At 38.3% G+C, this 23,978-nt stretch overlaps 1 protein-coding gene across 4 annotated transcripts; it reads left to right on the top strand.

Moving 5' to 3' along the window:
* Positions 1-486: 486 nt before the first annotated feature.
* Positions 487-22,769, top strand: ESD (esterase D). Of its 4 annotated transcripts, none has more exons than XM_066236244.1 (10): positions 487-610; positions 4,690-4,737; positions 6,401-6,519; positions 7,335-7,423; positions 13,123-13,221; positions 15,221-15,345; positions 16,327-16,446; positions 18,159-18,257; positions 20,124-20,291; positions 22,544-22,769. In XM_066236244.1, exons 3-10 carry the CDS (start codon positions 6,422-6,424, stop codon positions 22,622-22,624), a joined length of 879 nt encoding a protein of 292 aa, XP_066092341.1. In that variant the 5' UTR covers positions 487-610; positions 4,690-4,737; positions 6,401-6,421; the 3' UTR covers positions 22,625-22,769. The 4 variants fall into 4 exon arrangements, with proteins under 4 accessions (XP_066092341.1, XP_066092344.1, XP_066092342.1 ...); XM_066236247.1 differs by having other exon boundaries at positions 488-610; positions 6,445-6,519; positions 7,295-7,423; XM_066236245.1 differs by having other exon boundaries at positions 490-610; positions 6,445-6,519.
* The last annotated feature ends 1,209 nt before the right edge of the window (positions 22,770-23,978 follow it).

Genomic DNA, 23,978 nt, shown 5'->3' with positions numbered 1-23,978 from the left:
TAGTTAATAGATTTATACATTTCACAAATCAAATGAATATAATTTGAAATCTCACTGCTTCCTGTTCACCTCCTATAATTTCATATAGTTACCTCTTATAATTTATTTATGGGTAGCACACTTTAGTAGATTTGTGTATCCTCTCAGTATTTCTTTATACAAATACCTATTTATATTTTTCATTATTATATACAAAAGGGGGCATACTACATACATTTATCTACAACTTGCTATTTCTCTGAACAAAATAAAGATCATTCCATATTTATATACAAAGAACGTCTTCATTCATATATACGTATGTGTGGTATTCCATTTCGTGAAGTCCCAAAGTTTATGAAACCAGTCCTTTACTAATGGAGACTTGAATTGTTTACCTTGTTTTATTATTGCAAACAATGCTGGGGGATGCGGAGACAGGCGAAGTGAGGGAGGGGCAGCGACAGTGGGGACAGGCTGGGGGCGGGACCTCAGACGCACGGGGACTAGAGTTTTGCATAGGGGGCGTTCAGCATAGGGGGCGAGCACGGGGGCGGGGCCGAGGCCGTGGCAGCGGCAGCCATGTTGAGGCCCCGCCTTCCGGTTCTTTCTGCTCCGGTTACCTCTGGAGGTAAGGCTGGGTCTGTGCAGAGGCCGGTCTTCGGCCTACCGGGGGCTGGGGCTGCACCGGCCGCACGGCGGGGCCTGCTCGGGGCGGACGCAGAGCCCAGCCCAGTGGCGAATGCCGCAGGCGCGAGTGCTGAGACTGCGATCCCGGGCGGCTCGCGACCGTGCGGTGCAGGAGGCCGAGGCTGGGCGCTGGGCGCTGGGCGCTGGGCGCTGGGCGCTGGGCGCTGGGCGCTGGGCGCTGGGCGCTGGGCGCTGGGCGCTGGGCGCTGGGCGCTGGGCGCTGGGCGCTGGGCGCTGGGCGCTGGGCGCTGGGCGCTGGGCGCGGACTTGATCCGCAGGCGCAGCTTCTCGTCCCGATCCCTTTCCGTTCCCTGGGCTTCTGAGTGTGCTCCCCGGGGCGCTCGGGCGTGCAGTGTCCCAGAGGAAGCTGTTGGTGTGTCATGTCCGCTGCACGTCCCCAGATTTTCCATTTTCATAGACTTCCCGACTTCCACGGCAGGAAGTAAGTGTACGCCGAGTTTACGGAGGAAAAGGACCACGAAGCCTTAACAGTCCCCATATTCCCGGGACAAGCCAGGGTTCGAGGTGCCCATCGCCACCGAGTCATGGAACCGGGGTCCGAGTGGTATTTAAGTGTCTTTTATTCATAACTTGCCAGCGACCTGAGAAGGCAGGGGACTCCTGTTCAAAGCACGCCTCCACGCTCTCCGGGTGCTGCGTCCCTAGGACTCAGGGGCTGTTAGCTGCGCAGGGGCAAAGTTCCTGCGGTTAGTCACCAGGGGGAAGGGGCCGGGAGACGGGCTGCTGGAGTGCCTCCCTGTAACGCCCTCTGACACTGGCGCAGGTCTATTTTGCGTCCCTGACGTTGCTCCTGGACAGGGGTGCCTGGCGCCTCTGGGAGCCTTCTGCAGGAGAGCCCCCTGTCTATCTTAGGGTCAAAAAAAGATAAAGGTTTGTGAACTAGCCTTCTAGTTATCTACAGTACCTTAACTCCATCCAGGAAATTCTGTGACTCAGTCCTCACACTAAATTATTGTAATTTAACCCCTTACACCTGCAAGTACCTGATTTAGGTAACCGGGGCCGGCTGCTCACACTGCACTGTGCCCGCGTGGGAACCACTCAGGACCAGTCACCCGAGGGTGCTGGTCAAGGAGCTCCCACCAGAGGGTGCCAGGAGACCTGCATCTCCTGAAGCACGTACAGCTCTTTGGAAGTCTGTTCCTGTTGTAAAATGCTCTGTTAGCGATCTGTAGTGGCCTGGGGGACATTTCTGAAGGAGTCATCAGGGACATGGCAGTTAAGCAGACTTTGTAGGAGGTTATTTGAGGGTACCAGGCTAATAGTAGCTAACATTTGTGTGTGAAGCACAGCCAGCAGTGTTCTAAGCAGTACTTGAATTAACTCATTGAGTCCTGGGAACAACCTATGGCATTGATGGAGGCATGCAGAATTACATAGCTTACCAAAACTCAGTCGCAGTGCATGGTGAGTTAGAATTTGAACCTGGACGGGCTGGCCCCAGAACCTGCTCTAAAAACTGTTGTGCCGTGGTATTGAGTGCAGCCACCCAGTAGAAACATCCAGACTATACTGGAATTATACATAGTAGAGTTTGACTAATATAAGATAATAGAAAGTGAGACCAGAAAAATAGTGTGGGACTTTTGAAGAGCCAATTTAAGGTGTTTGGAGGTCATGGATGTTTTATTTTTCCCCAAGATAAATAAAAAATTCGTGTATGGGTGCACTGGGTGAGTTTTTTGTTGTTGTTGTTTTCGTTTTGTATTTTTCCAAAATTAGAAGGAGGGAGGCAGTCAGACTCCTGCATGCACCTGACTGAGATCCACCCGGCATGCCCACCAGGAGGTCTGCCCATCTGGGACATTGCTCTTTTGCAACCGGAGCCATTCTAGCACCTGAGGTGGAGGCCATGGAGCCGTCCTCAGTGCCGGGGCAAACTTGGCTCCAATGGAGCCTTGGCTGCTGGTGGGAAAGAGAGAGATAGAGAGGAAGGAGAGTGGTTAGGATGGAGAAGCAGATGGGTATTTCTCCTGTGTGCCCTGGCCGGAAATCGAACCGGGGACTTCCACACGCTGGGCTGACGCTGTACTGCTGAGCAAACCGGCCAGGGCTGCCAGGTGAATTTTTATGAAGGAAAACATCATTTAATTAATATACAGTCAAAATGCGATAGAAGTATATATGGGCAGTTAACATTTTTTTTTAATGACAGAATATCCACACTACTGAACTATACATTTAAAAATGGTTGAGACAGTGAATTTTATGCTTTTTTTTTTGCATTTTTCCGAAGCAGGAAACGGGGAGGCAGTCAGACAGACTCCCGTGTGTACCCCACCAGGATCCACCCGGCATGCCCACCAGGGGACGATGCTCTGCCCCTCTGGGGCGTCGCTCTGTTGCATCCAGAGCCATTCTAGCACCTGAGGCAGAGGCCACAGAGCCATCCTCAGCGCCCGGGCCATCTTTGCTCCAATGGAGCCTTGGCTGCGGGAGGGGAAGAGAGAGACAGAGAGGAAGGAGAGGGGAGGGATGGAGAAGCAGATGGGCGCCTCTCCTGTGTGCCCTGGCCGGGAATTGAACCCGGGACTCCTGCATGCCAGGCCGACGCTCTACCACTGAGTCAACTGGCCAGGGCTATTTTATGCTTTTTTTAAAACACCATTTTTAAAAATAAAGTGACTAACAATTCCATGTCAGCCATGTTAGGCCTGAAGATATGACATGTATGTATCCATTGATCAGAAAGTTAAATGGATTAAAGCTCAAGGGTTCCATTCAGGGTTGATTTTAATGGGACATACAAGAAGGAAACAAGATAGGAGGCTTTTAATTATTTGTGTATAATTAGGATGGTGGCATTGGGAAGTCAAAGAAGGGATGACTTGCAGATATTTAAAACATTAGGCAAGACAGGCATGGATAAAAAGAAAGGCAAAGAAAAGGAAAGAAAACAATGGCTTGAAGGTAGGAGATAAAGAGCTTAATTTTAGATGCGTTGAGTCCTCATCCCTTCCTTCTGTTTTCCTCCGTATTACAAATTTTACCTACAGCTCTTGGCCAAACAGATCTAAGTTTTTTATCTTCCTCTGTGTAAGGTCAGGGGCCGCGGCCATGGCTATGCAGGTTCTCATTGGATTTAGGCAGACAGTAAAGGAACTGTGGAGCCAGAAAATGGTGGGCCATTCTGTTTATTAAAGTCTCCTAACAGCGAAAGAGCACACAAGCAGGGAAGACCGCTTCCCTTTCTCTCTCCGGCCTCTCCTGTACCAGCACGACCCCCCCACCAGCCCAGCACTACCCAGCCAAATAGGCCGGGCTAAAATCTCAGCGCTCCCAAGCCCCTCTCCCTCTAGACTCTCCAGCAAAACAGCTGAGGGAAAAAACACCTTGTCCAGCCAGCAATAGCGAACAATGGCCCCTCTCAAGCAGTAAGGCAATCCACAGTTTGCAATCTGCTGCCCATAGGGCAAGCACCAGCAGCCTTTCACAGACCACCCACACATACACCCCCTCTCCTCTCTCTCTCTCTCTCTCTCTCTCTCTCTCTCTCTCTCTCCCTCCCTCCCTCCCTCCCTCCCTCCCTCCACTGTCCCGGACCAATGCAAAATACAAACGAGCAAACCTAAAAAACGCTTGTTACAAACTTGTTTGCCCAACACTCTCCTTTTCTAGTCCCTACTTCTTCACTCTCAGGAGTTGACGACATCTCATACTTCCAAATTATACTTGAAAACGTTTTTTTTAATTATTTAAAAGTTAAAAAAAAAACCTTTCTTCACAGGAGTCTTATTCCAGCAAAATTTTTTGACTAGATGCCAGGGCTGATGGTGGAATAGGTATTAAGGGAATTAGAGTAATGGCCAAGGTGAAGTGTTGTGCTAAGCTATCAGCTGTGTTTTCCATGCTGCCAGATCCAGGGTAGACAGTCACCTACCTCAGCAGAAGAAAATGTCTCTGTGGAGAATGCTTAATCTAATTCATACATGTCTATATAACCTTTGCTGTGAAAACCATGCCCCGTTTATAAACCACTAGGTCTTTTTTTTTTTCCAGGTTCATCTACCCTTTGGTGCGACAAAAGAGCAAGTAGCAACTGCACAGGTAGATTTAAGTTTGTGTGTTACTTTGGAAGTTGAATGAAAAATCTAATAACTTGGTTTGAAACTTTTTTTTTTGTTAAAAAATTTTAATAAAAAATGTAAATTACTTTGTGTATTATAACGTAAGTATAGTATAATTATATCTAGTTCTTAGCTTATGTCGTATTTCTTATTGAGCCTAATTTTTTTCTTGATTTGTAATTGAAGGTAGTTTCTAAAATGGGTGGCAAGAGAAGAAAACTTTAAAGCTGTAATTTTTTAAATTCATTCTACCAATTTAAGAAACAGTATTTTAACTGTTTTCTCTGACCAGATAGATGGAAAGTATCTGATTTTGAATTTGAATAAAGAGCAGAGGAAATAGACTAGTTGTAGTTTACTAAAATGATAACAGTATAGAGTGATAGAGAAAAAGGAAAAGCTACTTTTTAAAACTTTCATATAACAGGTAGTAAGCAGTTAATAAATTAACTATTAAAAATTAATAATATGTGGTATTTTAACATTTAAGTTTAAAGTTTATGAAAATTTTAGTGATTTGTTAGAGAGAAAAGTTACCAAACTTCAAAATTTCGTGATGACAAGCTATATTTTTAATTCAATTAGAACAGCCTTATGTTTTATTTGGTTTGCTTTAAAGGGGAAAATGATGCTCTAAGTTGTGCTTTGCTTTCCAGAAAAGCTCATTAGATGAGTCACTTGATCTGGTTTAACATATAGAAGAGAGCCTTTGACACTGTAAGTCAGGGGTCCCCAAACTTTTTACACAGGGGGCCTGTTCACTGTCCCTCAGACCATTGGAGGGCTGGACTATAAAAAAAACTATGAACAAATCCCTACGCACACTGCACATATCTTATTTTAAAAGTAAAAAAACAAAATGGGAACAAATACAATATTTAAAATAAAGAACAAGTAAATTTAAATCAACAAACTGACCAGTATTTCAATGGGAACTATGGGCCTGCTTTTGGCTAATGAGATGGTCAATGTCCAGTTCCATATTTGTCACTGCTAGCCATAACAAGTGATATGACGCGCTTCCGGAGCTGTGAGGCATGCATCCCCATGTCACTGGAAATGGTACTGTACAGTGAGCGAAGCTGCGCTTTGAGGCACCGCCACATACAGTGCTCCTCTCACTGACCACCAATGAAAGAGGTGCCCCTTCCGGCAGTGCAGCAGGGGGTTAGGATAAATGGCCTCAGGGGGCCACATGCATAGTTTGGGGACCCTGCTGTAAGTGCTCAATAAATGTTATCTGTTATCAAAATCATTATTGTTACATTGCTTTCCTCCCATTTTAAAATTAACCATAAGTGGTGTCAATTCTTGACTCCTTTGTTACACTTAACAGGTAAGCTCTTAACAACTTTCAATCTTCTAAGTAACAGTCAATTACTAACTTATTTATATTCTACCACTTTCTAAAGAATTTGGGACAATCCACACACACATAATAAAGAAGGTTTGTTATTGAATTGGTAATGACATCCCAAAGTGCTAAAGTTTTTTAAAGTGGTAGCAAGTGAAAATGTGTGTATGAAAGTTAGTTTCTTAATATTATTAATTAGAGAATATTAGCATGTGAAGAAAACTTTCAGGTGAAAAACAGTTATGTTTGGATAGTTTATCTGAAAACAGATTTGTTTCAAATTTTTCAGAAACTAACTCTCAGGATATTAATGAGATTACTCTTCACTAATAGGATAAGAATGGCATTGAAACAGATTTCCAGCAACAAGTGCTTTGGGGGATTACAGAAAGTTTTTGAACATGACAGGTAATTAATTACTAAGAGGATACAATTTCAGATATCTCTCATTCTCCTTCCATCCATTTGATTCTTTAAAGAAGCCCATGAAAGGTCATTGTTGCATGAATTACTATTTATATGGAAAACTGTCTTTTGTTTTTTAATCAAAATTATCTCGCCTTGATATTAGTAATTTTACTAAAATATTAGTGATCAAGAACAAATTAAGGCCCTGGCTGGATAGGTTTCGTTGGATAGAGTGTTGTCCCAAAGTACAGAGGTTGTGGCTTTGACCCCCAATCAGGGCACATACCGGAATAGATCTATGTCCTGTCACCCCTCTTCCTCCCTCCCTCTCTTCCTCCCTCCCTCTCTTCCTCCCTCTCTTTCTCTCTTCTTCCCTCTCTTTCTCTCTTCCTCCCGCTCTCTCTTTCCCCACCTTCCTCTCTCTCTAAGATCAATTAAAAAATAAAAATTTTTAAGAACACATTAAGGATGTACATTTCAGTGCCCATAAGCAAACATATAATTTAAGATCTTTAGAATTCATTTTTTATAAAATTTAATAAATCTTTTTAGGAACAGAAACCTTTTAAAAATAAGATTAGTGCTATTATTGAAGATAATACTTTTTAAAAAATTTATTATGGCCAAAATTACTGTTTTTTGCACAGCATAGGTTAATAAAACACCATGCTGAGTTGGCTTCATTCTTAAAGGGCCAAAGTATATTCCTTAAACGTTAGTGGAATCACGGTAGACATTAAATCACTTCTTTCATGTTTCTGTCTTGACTATTTAGGAGCATTGATTTTGTGTGTGTGTGACTGTTAAAATTACAGTGTTGAACTGAACTGCAAAATGAAATTTGCTGTCTACTTGCCGCCAAAGGCAGAAGCTGGGAGATGCCCTGCACTGTACTGGCTGTCTGGTAAGTGGTAGCCACTTGAGTCTATGCATAAAGGAATTTCTTTTTCTTTTCAACTGTGGTTTATCTTACTCTTTATCCCGACTTATTAGTGTGCTTTCTGAGCCATTTATAAAACACATGATGAGCCTCTCATAGTCAACTTTATCTTGAGAATAATTTCAGGCCTACTCAGTTACATTTATTTCACTTATTTTTTGTTTTATTTTGTTTTGTTTTAATTTTACCTAAATTTAAAATTCTAAGGAGAGGAAGACTAAAATACTGGGGCAGCATTTCTCCCAAGGAAAACCTTGATATATGTACTATTAAGGCCCACCTTAATAGTAATCACATTTTATTTCTAAAAGGCTGATAAATTAAATTTCATATGATCATAAAACAGCCTAACTAAAAATCAGAACTAGAAACCTGTGGATTTCAATAATGCTTTATACACATATCACCAACCCCACAAAAAAACTACAACTATTTTACTAAATATAATATCACATTTTCTTTTTGTTTTTATTTATTATATTTTAAATTAAATTTATTTGGGTGACATTGGTTAATAAAATGATAAAGGTTTCAGGTGTGCATCATCTCTATATTGCATTATGTGCCCACCACCCAGAGTATTTTACTTCTTTTTCAGTTAGACTAAGTAATTTAGCGGATAATATAAAGTTCTGGTCTCAATAGCAAGAGCTTAGAAAAGTTACTTACCTAGTTTGTACCTACCCAAGCATTTCTTGTGGAGATTTACCACTCAAATAGAACAAGATTAGGTAAAACCAGGACACCAGTCATATACTAATTTGAATCTACAGACAAGTCACCTGTTATAGGGTTGTTTGGAATATTTTAATTGAACTCCATGGATCTTCTCTGGCAACAGTCTAGAAAAACCATGAATAATAAAAATGCTTCTTAGCCCTGGCAGGGTAGCTAAGTTGGTTTAAGTGTTGTCCTGATATGCCAAGGTTGCAGGTTCAATCCCCAGTCAGGGCACATGCAAAAGTCAACAAATGAATGCATAAATAAATAGAACAACAAATCAGTGTTTCTCTCCCTGTTCTTTCTCTCAAAAATTTTTTTTTCATTTTTAATAATTCTACTTAATCAGTGGTAAAAAAGACTGGAGAATGGATTTGAGAGAGTAAGGTTTTGCCATCCGTGGTTTTGAACCTCGGTGCTAACTTTTGTTTTACAAGATGTTGGCACTTCATCTATGGAAGTAAACGTTACCAGGGGAGACTCAGAAATGAAATTATCTTCGTTTCCTTAAAATTACTTCTTATAACTTGATTGAATAAATCCTCCCTTATGGGTAAGGTTTCAAGGGTAAGCTCCAGTTATTATAAGTGTCAAAAATTAGGTGCCTACTTTTAACTCAACAACCCATTTCTGTTATTGAAAAAAGTAGACTGGTTTTGCTAGAAGAGCACTGGGTATTGTCAGAAATGGCAGTGACAAATTTACCTGTTCAGTTGTTTTGAAGCAGTAATGTGTGGCTAACAGTGATCTGAGAAATCATATAAGCTATTTTATACACCCAGTGATGTTATATATTACCTAAGCTGTTATAACCGGGTGAACAAGTTTTCTGATCCATGATCCAGAGCTGTATTCAGTCATTTCTACTGTTTCTGGTGAGATTTTCCAAAGTCATATTTCTTGGTTAAAAGAATAATAACCCAAATTAGAAGTACCAGGTATGTAATAGCCACTATAGTAATAAAATCCTAAATTCCTAGGCCCTGGCCGGTTGGCTCAGCAGTAGAGCGTAGGCCTGCCGTGCGGGGGACCTGGGTTCGATTCCCGGCCAGGGCACATAGGAGAAGCGCCCATTTGCTTCTCCACCCCCGCCCCCTCCTTCCTCTCTGTCTCTCTCTTCCCCTCTCGCAGCCAAGGCTCCATTGGAGCAAAGATGGCCCGGGCACTGGGGATGGCTCCTTGGCCTCTGCCCCAGGCGCTAGAGTGGCTCTGGTCGCAGCAGAGTGACGCCTCGGAGGGGCAGAGCATCGCCCCCTGGTGGGCAAAGCGTCGCCCCTGGTGGGCCTGCCGGGTGGATCCCGGTCGGGCGCATGCGGGAGTCTGTCTGACTGTCTCTCCCTGTTTCCAGCTTCAGAAAAATACAAAAAAAAAACAAAAACAAAACCTAAATTCCTAACCAAAATATAAATCCATTAAAACATATCATTGAGCTTCATAAGTATAGGAAACAATGTTTGTTTACCTCAAGTGATGGGATAATTTCCATAGTGAGATACTAAAAAACAGATAGACCTTGGAAGTTAAGGATTGAATTTCTGAAAAAAGATAAGGTTAACCTTGAGAAATAATGAAAAATAATTTTAGAAGAGTTACTTTCCAGTAAGTTGAAGGAAAACAATTACAGAAAAATCATGTTATCTGTTATGTTTCTAAAATTAACAAATTAACTGAAATCAAAACATTCAAACTATAATTTTAGATGTTATGGATGCAGGGGATTGCATCTTTCCCAAGTCGTCAGAGTGACCGTCAAAGCAGCCCTTCATTGTGTAGAATACACACATATATATTTATACACACACACACCCTCAAGAAAATTGAAAACATTATAAATATATCTTATTGTGTATATATATATAATATGTATAATATGTATATATATATAGTATGTATAATGTATACATTTGGTATGCACAAGAGAATTGAAAAGAGAATTTCAACCCAAGAGAATTGAAAACATAGCCACATAAAAACTTGCACACAAATGTTCATAAAATATACATTTATAATAGCAAAAAAGTAGAAACAAACCAAAGGTTCATCAGTTGATGAGATGATAAATGTGGTCTATCCTTATGCTATTCATCAAAAGCAAAAAGTAGTAAGTCCTCATAGATGCTACATACAACATGGAAGAACTTTGAGAACTTAATGCCAAGTGAAAACAGCCATTCACTAAAGACTGTTAAATTCCATTTATACAAAATGCCCAGAATAGGCAAATTCATAAAGACAGAAAGTAGACTAGTGGTTACTTGGGGCTAAGATTGGGAGAAAATGGGTGTGGAATTTCTTTTTGGGGTGATATAAATGTCCCAAATAATGGTGGGACAATAATGTCCCAAATAGCATAGTTATAAATATGCTAACAGTCATTGAGCTATATCAGGGGTCGGGAACCTATGGCTCATGAGCCAGATGTGGCTCTTTTGATGGCTGCATCTGGCTCGCAGACAAATCTTTAATAAGAAAAATAATGTTAAAAATATAAAACATTCTCAGGTATTACAATCCATTCATTTCCTCCGCTCATGTTCATGGTTGTGGGTGGCTGGAGCCAATCACAGCTGTCCTCTGGGACAACACCAAATTTTTATTGGATAATAAATAATGTACATGGGTTGTTGTATGGCTCTCATGGAATTACATTTTAAAATATGTGGCATTCATGGCTCTCTCAGCCAAAAAGGTTCCCTACCCCTGAGCTATATACTTTTGATGAGTGAATCGTATGGCATCTGAATTATACCTTGATAAATTTGTTATGAAAAGTCCAGCTTTTCATTTAAAATTAGTATAGTTGATAAAGTATATATTAATTAGTAATTATCTCCGTACTCTTGAGAATAATCCTTTAGTAGAATTATCTTCATTTTTGAGTTTACATTTCACTCCCTGCTACCTTCCTTGAGGAGTTTGTGTTCTAACTAGAAAAAAAATTTTTCTCTTTAAACAAATTTACATGTTCCAAATGCAAGGCACTATGCACTGTGTTTCAGACACAATTCAAAGCTCTTTACATTTTTCAGTTCATCCTCACACCACCTTACAGAGGTAAAGATAGACAATATTATGCCCATTTTTCAAATGGAAGAACGGAGGCTCAGAATATTTGAGTTACTTGCCTAGTTTTGTTTAGTTAGTAAGTGGCTAAGTGACATGTAGAAGCAAATCCTGTCTGAAATCCAAAGCCCATGCTTTCCACACTCTGATCCTGCCTCCTTTGAACACATTTCTGTTAAGGTCAGCAGAATGACTGACCTTTCATCAGTATTTGGGTCAGTTCTCCCCCTTGATATGGATATGGCTCTTCTATCTCTGAAAGGTGTGCTGGAAAGGAATATGGTGGACAAACAAGCACCTTGTTCTCTTGTCATGATTAGTGAAAGTATGTATATCCTAATGATGTACTTAACCATAAACTTCCATAACAGCCTGACTGGGCAGAGGCACAGTGGATAGAGCGTCGGACTGGGATGCGGAAGACCCAGGTTCGAGACCCCGAGGTCGCCAGCTTGAGCGAGGCTCATCTGGTTTGAGCAAAAGCTCACCAGCTTGAGCCCAAGGTCGCTGGCTCCAGCAAGGGGTTACTCGGTCTGCTGAAGGCCCGCGGTCAAGGCACGTATGAGAAAGCAATCAATGAACAATTAAGGTGTTGCAATGCACAATGAAAAACTAATAACACTATCTAGTGATACTTGGAACTTTTATGTTGTAATTATTTATTGTAACAATCTTTATTGGGCAGTAATTTCATAAGTCTCTGTGCTGGCTATTAGGGGATAAATAGAAACTATAAAAGTGTTCTGTAGTTAACTCATATTGCATCTTACGCATCAGTAAGCTTTGACATTGCTAATTACCAAGTTTAGTGGGGTATTACCATTGGCTACTGGAAGGGCTGTTGGGTTAGGTGCTGTTTGGCTCAGGCATTTGTTGCCAGTTTATTCTTGGCCATTCTCACATCATTATTGTGTTAGACTCATTATAAGAGAAGTCCCCATCTCTTCTATCATATAACTGAAAAGCATAGAGGTGGGAAAAAGGCAGAAACAGTTGTAAAAACTAGGACTGAAAAGTTAATGAAGGTGTATGGTGGCCATTACTCTCTACTTAGTACATTGAGGAATACAAAGATGACTAGGCTGAATTTTGTTGCTGTGAACTACTTATGTACAAAAATATTAAGTTTTTGTACTTATGTACAAATAATAATTTGTATTGTGAGGACCATAATAGTTTCTCACTGTAAATATTTATGTTTTGATGAAGGAACAGTAATGTGACTTGATAACCTTGCACTGTGATTGTTATAATATTTGTTTTATGCACCATGTTGCCATTCTACAACTTGAAAAATTCTGAATTCCCAAACATCTGGTCCTAAGGATTTTAATAATTGAGTGACTTTCAAAGGACAGCTCTAGGAGCATTTAATGTAAGACAGCTCGTAGATTACTACTGTTATAAATATTATGAGAAGAGGAACTTTAGTGTCTATAGAATTATCTATAAGCCTGACCAGGTGGTGGCGCAGTGGATAGAGCGTTGGACTGGGATGCAGAGGACCCAGGTTCGAGACCCTGAAGTTGCCAGCTTGAACGCAGGCTCATCTGGTTTGAGCAAAAGCTCAACAGCTTGAACCCAAGCTCACTGGCTCGAGTCTGCTGAAGGCCCACGGTCAAGGCACATATGAGAAAGCAATCAATGGACAACTAAGGTGTCGCAACGGAAAAAAAACTGATGATTGATGCTTCTCATCTCCCTCCATTCCTATCTGTCTTGTCCCTGTCTATCCCTCTCTCTGACTCTCTCTCTGTCCCTGTAAAAAAAAAAAAGAATTATCTATAAAAAGAAAAGGCTTTTTGATAATATTGAATGAGATCATTTTCTTGTTTTATAAAAAGATTAATGCTACAAATAACAATATCTTTGATCTTTAGGTTTAACTTGCACAGAACAGAATTTTATATCAAAATCTGGTTACCATCAGGCTGCCTCAGAACATGGCCTGGTTGTCATTGCTCCTGATACCAGCCCTCGTAAGTGTTCTTCCTGGGTTCTTTGTAAATTATATAAATATTGGAGACAAAATTATAAATGGGATAATATATACATTAGAAAACTCATTTCATATTTTTCTATATCTTTATTAATCTTTCAAATGACATCATGACTATAAAATACCATCTATTGAATATATACATCATTTTCTATTCTGTAGGTGAACTGTCTTGTCACATAAAAAGTATATCTTTTCTCATCTCTGTTAGTAATCAGAAAATCATGCAATTTAAAAAGTATTTTAATATTAATGATTAGAATATTTCCATTACAATATATTAAACCTTGGGCAGTTTAATCCATCAGATAGTTAAAACTTTTTTTGTGACCCTAGACATCTTATGAAGTGGAATTTAGCCTGACCAGGTGGTGGCGCAATGGATAGAGTGTTGGCCTGGGATGCGGAGGACCCATGTTCAAGACCCCAAGGTCGCTGGCTTGAGCGCAGGCTCATCTGGTTTGAGCAAGGCCCACCAGCTTGGACCCAAGGTCTCTGGCTCAAGCAAGGGGTTACTTGGTCTGCTGAAGGCCCGTGGTCAAGGCACATATGAGAAAGCAATCAATGAACAACTAAGGTGTTGCAACGAAAAACTAATGATTGATGCTTTTCATCTCTCTCTGTTCCTCTCTGTCTGTCCCTATCTATCCCTCTCTCTGACTCTCTCTCTGTCTCTGTTAAAAAAAAAAAAAAGGAATTTAAATGCCAGCTTTCTGAGAGTTAAATGGCTGACCTTGGGAAGTAGTGCCTTTCCCTTCACAGGCCATATTACACAAAAGCAAGATATGTAATAAAATATTGAATTCAAAATAGTGTTGCCTGACCAGGCGGTGGCACAGTGTATAGAGCGTTGGACTGGGATGTGAAGGAACCAGGTTCGAGACCCCAAGGTCACCAGCTTGTGCACAGGCTCATCTGGTTTGAGAAAAGCTCACCAGCTTGGACCCAAGGTCGCTGGCTCGAGCAAGGGGTTACTCGGTCTGCTGAAGGCCCGCGGTCAAGGCACATATGAGAAAGCAATCAATGAACGACTATGGTGTCGCAACAAAAAACTGGTGATTGATGCTTCTCATCTCTCTCCGTTCCTTTCTGTCTGTCCCTGACTATCTCTCTCTGACTCTCTCTCTCTGTCTCTGTAAAAAAAAAAAAAAAAGAGTAAATAAATAAATAAAAAACCAAAATAGTGTCAAAAAAATAAAATGCCTAGGAATAAACTTTTAAAATATGAAAATTTATTTTTTTAAATGATAAAATTTGCTAAGTATGATAAATGAAAACTTTAATAAATGGGAAATGTCATGTTCCTGGATGGGTAGACTGAATATTACAAAGAAATAATTTCTCTCAAATCACTCTATTACTGTAATTCTAGTCGAAATTCTGGTGGTTGGCTTTTTAACTGCATGCAAGTATATAAAATAAAACCTGATAAATTAAAAAGGAATACAAGAAAATGCCAGTGAGGGATGAGCAAATAAGGGAAACATGGTGGAATGATTCCAGGGTATATGCGGAGACACTCTTTGTTCAACACAGTGAATTGTCTTCTGTCTCTTCTAAAACCGCAATGATAAAGAGAATTACGGAAGTACTGGGCATGGGGCAGGGTCCTCAGAGAAAGAATCTCAACACCATTACTGGGAGGTAAAAAGATGTGAGCCCTTTGACAGATAAAACAGTGAGGAGGTGTTGGGTCAAAATACACTGTAGGGAAGTTCATCAACAAAGGTCAGTGTGCATTACCTCGGCAGTGAATACCCCAGCCCGGACGGGCATTCCGCACTCACCTCACTTACCTGAACAGGCCTCACTCAGGAGGGTCAGGAGGCATGTGCCCCAAAAGGCAGAGAAGGGAATGCACAATATTTGGTTAACAGCTTTAATGCAAAGACCCTTCAGATTCATTTAAAACTGTGAAATTAAATTAAACATGGGCCATTCCTACAGAGTGGATGAAGCCACAGCTTTTTCTTCTCTAGGTGGCTGCAGCATTCAAGGAGAAGAGGAGAGCTGGGACTTTGGCACAGGTGCCGGGTTTTATGTGAACGCCACTGAAGAGCCTTGGAAAACCAATTACAGGATGTACTCTTACGTAACGGAAGAGGTGACTTAATTTATATTGTAATTATTGATTGATTGATGACTGCCAAAAGCTTGTTTGGAGACAAAGTCCTTCTAGTAATGAGAATTTTACACTAGAATGTGGTGTTGTTGAATCTACTTGGTATAAATTTATTAATTATCTTAGTGAAAATTCTAAAATTTACTAGTACTGTCATTCTATTTATTGCCATTTAAATTAACACTAAATACAATTTAAAGGACTTTAATGATTATATTGATACCTGTATGCACTGCCCAGTTTATACAGAGAAAATATAAAGTTTATGAAAAACTTATTTCTGTAGCAGCCAGATCATTCAGATATTTCATAGTGATTGGTGAAGGCTTAATTAGAAAGGGTGAAGGGTTAGGCAGCACTGTCATTAGTAATGTGTGTGGGTTGTGCATTTTTCTAAATTAATATGTACTATATAATAAGAACTCAGATATATTATGTTTTGGTATAGTCTGCATTTTTTGTTTGACTAGTTTTTCTATAATTGTAAAACTTTTATCTTTTTTAGTTATAAAAATAAATATTTTTCAATATTTTAATCTATAGCATAATTTTAATTGCTTCATATGCCATAATTTACTTTTTTAATATAGGATATTTATGATTTCATGTATATTTTACCATAATAAATATTACTGAATTATCTTTTTGTATAATTCTTTTCCCTTAAGGTCATTCCCCTTAGAATAGATTCCAAGAAGTGAAATTATTAGATCAAAAGGTTCTTTCTGCATCTTAAAGGTTCTTTCTGCATCTTCTTTAAGCTGCTGTCTGAGGAAGATATACCATATATTCTCCAGTGATATATTAATTACCATTATCTATCTGAGATTTGCTTTTTAAAACTTTACTAGTTCATGTCATTATAAGACTGTGATTTAGAAGTATTGGTTGTTCATTATTTTATATAACTGAAAAAGTCTAAAATTCTCTCATATCTTTGTCATACTATTAAATTTTTTTTAGCTTCCCCAACTCATAAATGCCAACTTCCCAGTGGACCCTCAAAGGATGTCCATTTTTGGCCACTCGATGGGAGGCCATGGAGCTCTGATTTGTGCTTTAAAGAATCCTGGAAAATACAAAGTAAGATCACCTAAGCTTTTAGTGACAAATATTTCTCTCAGATAATATAATACTAGGAGCTTTCAAAGATTGAAATTAGGATATTGTTATAGCATTGGGACAAAACTTTTCTAGAAGTGTTCAGAATATCCAGATATTGTGGGGGAGAAGTATTAAATATGACCACAAATGTGTGCCACAGAATCAGAATTGTAAGAATTGAATCACGGTGTCTTCTTGTTGGTCTAGAATAAATGTATTAAAAAATTGTATCTTATATTTCATTACTTCAGTTCAAAGTACAGTTTCTAGGCATTTTCTTTCCTAAAGGTTCTTGTTGATTAATGTTATTGTGGCAATATCTAGCATTCAGTTATATTTTTACCAGGAATATCTTTGTAAAGTTAATTTTGGTTTTCTGAGAGAGAAGATATTCATGATTTGTAAAAATTTAAGAAATCTCTGTTCTTACTGTCTTTAATAAAAATTGGATGCAAATTGATTGTAAAATGTTACTCTTAGTCTTCCTGTTCGTTTTTTTGAAGCTTTACATTTTTGTTGTTTGTTTACATGAGCCAATTTGGAATAACCACGATAGGTAGAATATCATAATGTGCAGCGCAGCGTACCGTAGTGTGGGAAAAGGAAGTGATGAAGCAGTGATCATCCTAAGGATGCTCTGTCTTTAGAATCACAAGGCTGTCAAACACCCCCAGACTTGTTGAATTCATTTCCTTCCCTTAGGAAGAGCGTAATCGTGAGGTGCGCCACCGAGAAATGAAACTATGTCTCATGGTAGTTTTTTATTGTGGCACCAAGTATTTTCCTTTTGGTAAACTTTATATTATAAAATTGAATTAATTCATGGCATGACAGCGGGTTTTTTAAATAAGGATTTTATTTTCCTTTTTGTATGTGTGCACAACACAATCACATTTATTGTGTTTGAGGGAGAAAATCAAATTTAGTTGAATATTTTTTCCTTTAAAAATGCTAGTAGACATTGATAAATACAACATGGAGAAGCTCTCTGAAACTGAAGGATTCCTTCGCTGCATTCTATCCAGTGACAGACAGCATTGCTGAGAACACAAAATTCTATTGTATTAAAAATTCGGCCATACGTAAGAGCATTGTTCAATGCTTTCTTGGCACTGTTTAAGTAGTGTCTCAGATTTAATAGCGTGTTCAGAAAGGTAGACATAAATTGTTTCATATTACTACACGTTAATTTTAAGTGGAAAAAAGGAATAGAAGCTCTGAGTATAGACTTCCATTTGTGCCTTACTTACTGAAAATGTAATGTATCACTTTGCATTACTTTAGCACCTACAGTTTATTAGCTCTCTCAATTGAACACACAAAATTGTATTATGGTCCTGGCCAGGTAGTTGCTTAGAGCGTTGTCCCCATATGCCAAGGTTGCTGGTTTGATCCCCAGACAGGGCACATACAAGAATCAACTGATGAATTCATAAATAAGTGGAAGAATAAATCTTTCTCTCTCTCTCTTCCCCTTCCTCTCTCTCTCTTTAAAATCAATCAATAAATAAAAAATTTGTTTAAAGATGTATTATGGAAGGATCTACAATCTAACCTCATAATATAGCAGAAGGAAAATTGCTCACGGGGTTTTTATGGCAAGTCAGAGTTTATAAGCAAGTTGCAAATACCTGTTTATATGTGATTTAGCAACATATAACTTTTTAAAAATTTTTCTTTTGTTTCTAAAGTCTGTGTCAGCATTTGCTCCAATTTGCAATCCAGTGCTTTGTCCTTGGGGCAAAAAAGCCTTTAGTGGATATTTGGGAACAGATCAAAGTAAATGGAAGGTAGGTGGTAGGTATCTGTCTTCATACTCGTTCTGAAGTTGTCACATTCGTTTATAAGCTGTACACTACAGACACTGTATTCCTAGCCCACTCAAGAATCCAGAGTTTAAAATAATTAGCACAAATGTGTAAACACAGAACAATAACAAAAATCCTACTTTCTGATGGTATTGACTTATGACAGATATTCTGAGGCTACATTTTTTTTCTGCTAATGGTCAATTTATGTTATTTCTAAATTAAATTTACTTCTGTATTAGCATTACAAAAAATACCGCATACTGTTACCAAATTTATATTTGGTTCAGTTGTGTACAATAGGAACCATGAGACCTGGATTTTTAATTAGTGTATTTTTTTTTTCAAAATCCGCATGTGGCTCACCAGCAGCAGTTTGCCGACCAGGGGTTTAGGTACTTTGAGCCCTGACAGTGTTCATACATCAGTACTTTGAGTCCTTGCCAGGTGCACCGTCTGTGTAGAGTCTGAGGTTTTACGTCAAGGAAGGTGATGAACCTTTCCACACGGTACTTATGGTCTCGTAGAAAAGTTAGGTAAAAAACAACAAAAAAAACCCACAATTAATTTGAAGAAGGTATTCAATACAACCATAGGTAACCTGTAAGGAATCTAATTTTCTCCAAGTGGCACTAGATTTTATTATCTCAATTATGCTGTGTTTTGCTATTATTTACTATCGCAATAAGGAGGCCATGCAGAATTATGATTTTTGTCTTCATCAATGCATAAAAGTTATGGTCAGTGAATAAATATGAATAATCTAGAATATTTAAAGGTAGATGGTAAAATATAAAATTGAAACTAATAGCAGCTTCTCGGGTAATAAATTTGAGGAGTTAATATGATTTAGATTATTCAAATCAAGTCTTCCTGAAAATTTGTGGAGATAGCAAACCTTTCATGCTATTCAACAGACAGCAAAAGATAGGGCAGAATGTATGTATGTCTGGAATTAGATCTGAAAAAAAGAGACCAAAAAATAGACTATTTGAAATAGAGAATATTTGGAAATAGAAGAAGATAATGGAATTTGAAGAAATAGTCAATTTGTGGAAGGATTTATAAGGAAACATTTATATTTTATTTTTTTTAATTTTTTTTATTTTTAATTTTTTTAAGAAATTTAACTACTTTTAAGATAATTTTGTTTATTTATTTACTTATTTTTTACAGAGACAGAGAGTGAGTCAGAGAGAGGGATAGACAGGGACAGACAGACAGGAATGGAGAGAGATGAGAAGCATCAATCATTAGTTTTTCATTGTGCATTGCAACACCTTAGTTGTTCATTGATTGCTTTCTCATATGTGCCTTGACTGTGAGCCTCCAGCAAACCAAGCAAAACCCCTTGCTTGAGCCAGCGACCTTGGGTCCAAGCTGGTGAGCTTTGCTCAAACCAAATGAGCCCGCACTCAAGCTGGTGACCTCGGGGTCTCGAACCTGGTTCCTCCACATCCCAGTCCAATGCTCTATCCACTGCACTACCGCCTGGTCAGGCTATTTTTTTTTTCTTTTTTGAGTTGAGAGACAAGTAAGAACTTGAAAGGTTTAGAAGAAAAGAGGCTCCACTCTGAAGAATGCTTGAGATACAGAATTCTTACCACTGGCCTCAGACAGGTTGAAACTAGGAAAGAGGCTATCATTGGGAAAGAGAATTCTGAAAACCTTATAAATTAAAAACCAGGCAAGTCAGATTTTAAGCCAATTTGAAAAGCGTATTTCCAGTTTAATCAGCCTTAGAATTTAAATGACTGTAAATTTCTATTTGGTTCTAGTATTATATATTCTGAAGAATATCTTTGTAGGTACTTTTAGATCTAATTTTTAATGTTTCTCTTTGTATAGGCTTATGATGCTACCCATCTTGTGAAATCCTATTCAGGCTCTCAGCTGGACATACTGATTGATCAAGGGAAAGACGACCAGTTTCTTTCAGACGGACAGTTACTGCCTGATAACTTCATAGCTGCCTGTACGGAAAAGAAAGTCCCTGTTGTTTTTAGATTACAGGAGGCAAGTACTAGGAAACCTTAGCTTGTTCTGCATAAGATTTAAAAAGCAGGATTCCAAGTACATTGTAAATTTTATTTCAGAATTTGAAATGCTACCTCTAGTGAGATATTTTTAAATTATAATAAGGCACTTAAAGTAAAAGCCTTTCTGTTAAGTTAGTGATATTATCTAAGACCAAATTCCATAGAAATAGGAAAGCTTTGGCGGTGACTGTAAAAACAGTAAATAATAAGCTAAACGTCTGAATGATACTTAATCATCAACTTCACTGGCTATATCTTTGTTTACACACGAAGCTGTTTAGAATAGAAAGGACAAGCTCCCCCTTCCTCTGTGTGCGTGTCAGCCTCAGACGCTGCGTATTGCGTGTCTCACATGCACACGTGTACTTCATATTGTTTGAGTTAGAATACTAGTCTGCTTGTTGTGCTGCTTGGTATTTCTAGTTGTTTAAGAATAATTACTGAATTTCAGTGGGTTTGCAAATTTTCCTTGACTAAAACAATACTTTTTACTGTTATTACTCACCTATGTTAATACAGTTGTAATTAAATACTCTTTTTATTTGTTTTTAATATTTATTCATAAGCTTTGGGACATTATAAACAAAACCTTTATTTCATAATGAAGAGTGAATACTGAAAATTATACATGATTGTGATTTTTAAAAACATTTTCATGTTTAAGGGTCATGTTTCAGGCACATTGATCTATAACATAATTAACATGATAAATGTTTGAATAAATCTAGGTCCATGTTTAATGTGGTACATCACATTTTATGAAATGTTTTCACAGCATTAATTTTATCCTTATATGACCAAATGAGAGACCATTCTTATTCTGTCCATGTTTGTTGTTTGTTTTTCAATTTTTTCAATGTGGTAAAATACCATACATAAATGCCCTATTATCTTAACTATTTTTAAGTATATAGTTCAGTGGTGTTAAATATGTTCATAATGTGATGCTATCATCACCACCATCCACCTCCATAACTATTTTCATCTTGTGAAATTGAAATTCTATACCCATTAAACACTAACTTTTTCCCCCGAACCCCCAGCCCTTGGCAACCACCATTCTCCTTTCTCTCTCTCTCTCTGATTTTGACTGTTCTGAGTATCTCGCATCACACAGTACTTGTCTTTTTGTGACTGGCTTACTTCACTCAGCATGATGTTCTCAAGGTCCATCCATGCTGTAATATGTGTCAGAATTTCCTGCTCTTCTAGGCTGGATAGTGTTCCACTGTGCTCTATCTGTTTATCTGTCTGGACTGATGACAGACTACTTCGACATTTTAGCTTTGTGGGTAATGGTGCTCATAAACATGCATGTACAAATATCTCTTTGAAACCCTGCTTTAAGTTCTTTTGGATATATACCCAGAAGTAGAATTGCTGCATCCTATGGTAATTATATTTTTTAATTTTTTGAGGAACCTCTATACTTGTTTTCTGTAGCAGCTGTACCATTTTATATGTCCACCCATAGTGCATGAGGGTTCTAATTTCTCCACATCCTTGCCAATACTTCTTTTCTTTTTCTTTTTTAGAAGTAGCCATCCTAATGGATATGAGGTTATATCTCACTGTGGTTTTGATTGTGTTTCCCTAATGATTACTGATGTTGGCATCTTTTCATATACTTATCGGCCATTTGTATATCTTTGGAGAAATATCTGTTCAAGACAATGAATTATTCCTTTTTCAAGTAGAGAGGTGATATGCTAACATGTGTTAGGTGGTATTCATAATGTGATTTATGATGACTCTAATGTCCCAAACAATATAGACCATTTGGGTATTTTCGTGTTCATTCTTTATATTTATGTATATTCATTTTGTATTTTACCATTTCCTCTCTTCCTGACAGTGCATTTCTCTGTGAGTTGAAACTTCTTACTCATGTTGTAAGCTCTCTAAATTCTGGTTCTTTTTAGTCCTTATTGATATGATCACATGTTTATGCTATACATTTAATTGTTATTTCTTTTCTTTCCATATAAATGACAGCATCTAGAAACAAGGCTATGTAGAATGCTTAATTTTTCTTCATATTTTTGCTGTTCTTTTAATGTTCAGTGCAAATGTTAAAGTACAATATAGGCTTGATTTTTATTATAAACCTTCCTTATACTATAATATTTTGACTATTTATAAGCAAATTAAGTGAGATGGGAAATATATTTGATGTCCCTAATAATGTTTCTGATGGGTAGGTAAATGTCTATCTATTTTGTCTTCTAGGGTTATGATCATAGCTACTACTTCATTGCAACCTTTATTACTGATCACATCAGACATCATGCAAAATACCTGAATGCTTGAAAAACTTCAGATAAGAGTCTCTTCAGGATTATAAAAATGTAATAAGCAGAATTGCAGGGGGAAATAATTTCAAAATATCATATTTCTTAATGCTAAAAATGCTTTATTCTGTAGATAAATCAGCTAAATAAATATATGAAACCTGCTTCTGATTTAAAAAGTTATTTTATCAGTATTCACATGGGAAATCTTTAATACTTTATAGTTTTGAGGTTATTTGGAAATCATCTTTTGCATTGACCTCAGGTCACAGAATATGAATGTAATCCCATTCAAATCGTAGAATGCTAGAACAGCAGATTTAAAGGTGATTAGCCTGAACTTTTCACCTTTCCAGACTTTACATCTGAAGGTGCAGACTGTTTTCATCATGTTCATTGTTATATCTCTAGTGTCTAGCAATGGCTTGGCTTCTAGTAGGCATTTAATAGTTATTTGTTAGCTTTGAATCAAGAAGTAGGCTCAGGAAGGTTAGGGGAATTCTTCATCGTTATAACTATAACGATGTTATAGCTGTTGTGGGACAGCTAAGATTAGAAACCAGGTTTCCTAAACCCAATCCAGTGATCCTACTTATCTTTTGAGCCAAATAGATTTATGGACACTGGTTTTGGAGTGTCTCTCAAAGATAAATAATATGATTTATCTGAAAATAGCTAGTAAGGAAACCTATTATGAGCATAGATTGTTTTTCTTTAGTTATATGTAGAAATTAAGATTTGTTATACCAAACTGTGTTCCTTTAAGAACTTAATGAACAAATCTGAAATATGATAGATGATGTCTGACTGTTATAAAAATGTATTTTTCTGTTAAAGAACACAAAGTATATACAATGTATTATTTATTTATTTATTTGCTTGTATTTTATTCAGTGAGAGGAGGAGAGGCAAGGACAGACTCTCGCATGGACCCCAACCAGGGTCCACCTGGCAAGCCCACTAGGGAATGATGCTCTGCCCATCTGGGGTCTTACTCTGTTGCTTAGCAACTGAGCTCTTCTTAGCACCTGAGGAGGCCATGGAGGCATCCTCAGCACCCAGGGCCAACTCGTTCCAATTGAGCCATGGCTGCAGGATGAGAAGAGAGAGAGAGAGAGAGAAGCAAGATGGGGAGGGATGGAGAAGGAGATAGGCACTTCTCCTGAGTGCCCTGACCAGAAATCAAACCCAGGACGTCCACACACTGGGCTGACGCTCTACTACTGAGCCAACCAGCCTGGGCCTATACATTTTAAACATTCAATAAGAATGCATGTTACACAGTAATGGAAGAAGACATCAGGTTCTTAATTAAATTAGTACTATTTAAAATTAGTACTATTTAAAATTAGTACTATTAAAAGTTATAAAAT

Source organism: Saccopteryx bilineata, chromosome 6, assembly GCF_036850765.1.
Source record: "Saccopteryx bilineata isolate mSacBil1 chromosome 6, mSacBil1_pri_phased_curated, whole genome shotgun sequence".
In the NCBI taxonomy this organism is placed as follows: Eukaryota; Metazoa; Chordata; class Mammalia; order Chiroptera; family Emballonuridae; genus Saccopteryx; species Saccopteryx bilineata.
Note: the sequence above shows the minus strand (reverse complement) of the source record. Positions and strands in the feature narration are given on the sequence as shown.

Excerpts from the sequence above, each read along its gene's own strand:
- ESD (XM_066236244.1), top strand. The coding sequence starts at position 6,422 with ATGAGATTACTCTTCACTAATAGGATAAGAATGGCATTGAAACAGATT. Across the intron at positions 16,447-18,158 it reads AGAATCCTGGAAAATACAAA|TCTGTGTCAGCATTTGCTCC; the intron begins GTAAGATCACCT and ends TTGTTTCTAAAG. Across the intron at positions 20,292-22,543 it reads TTGTTTTTAGATTACAGGAG|GGTTATGATCATAGCTACTA; the intron begins GCAAGTACTAGG and ends TTTGTCTTCTAG.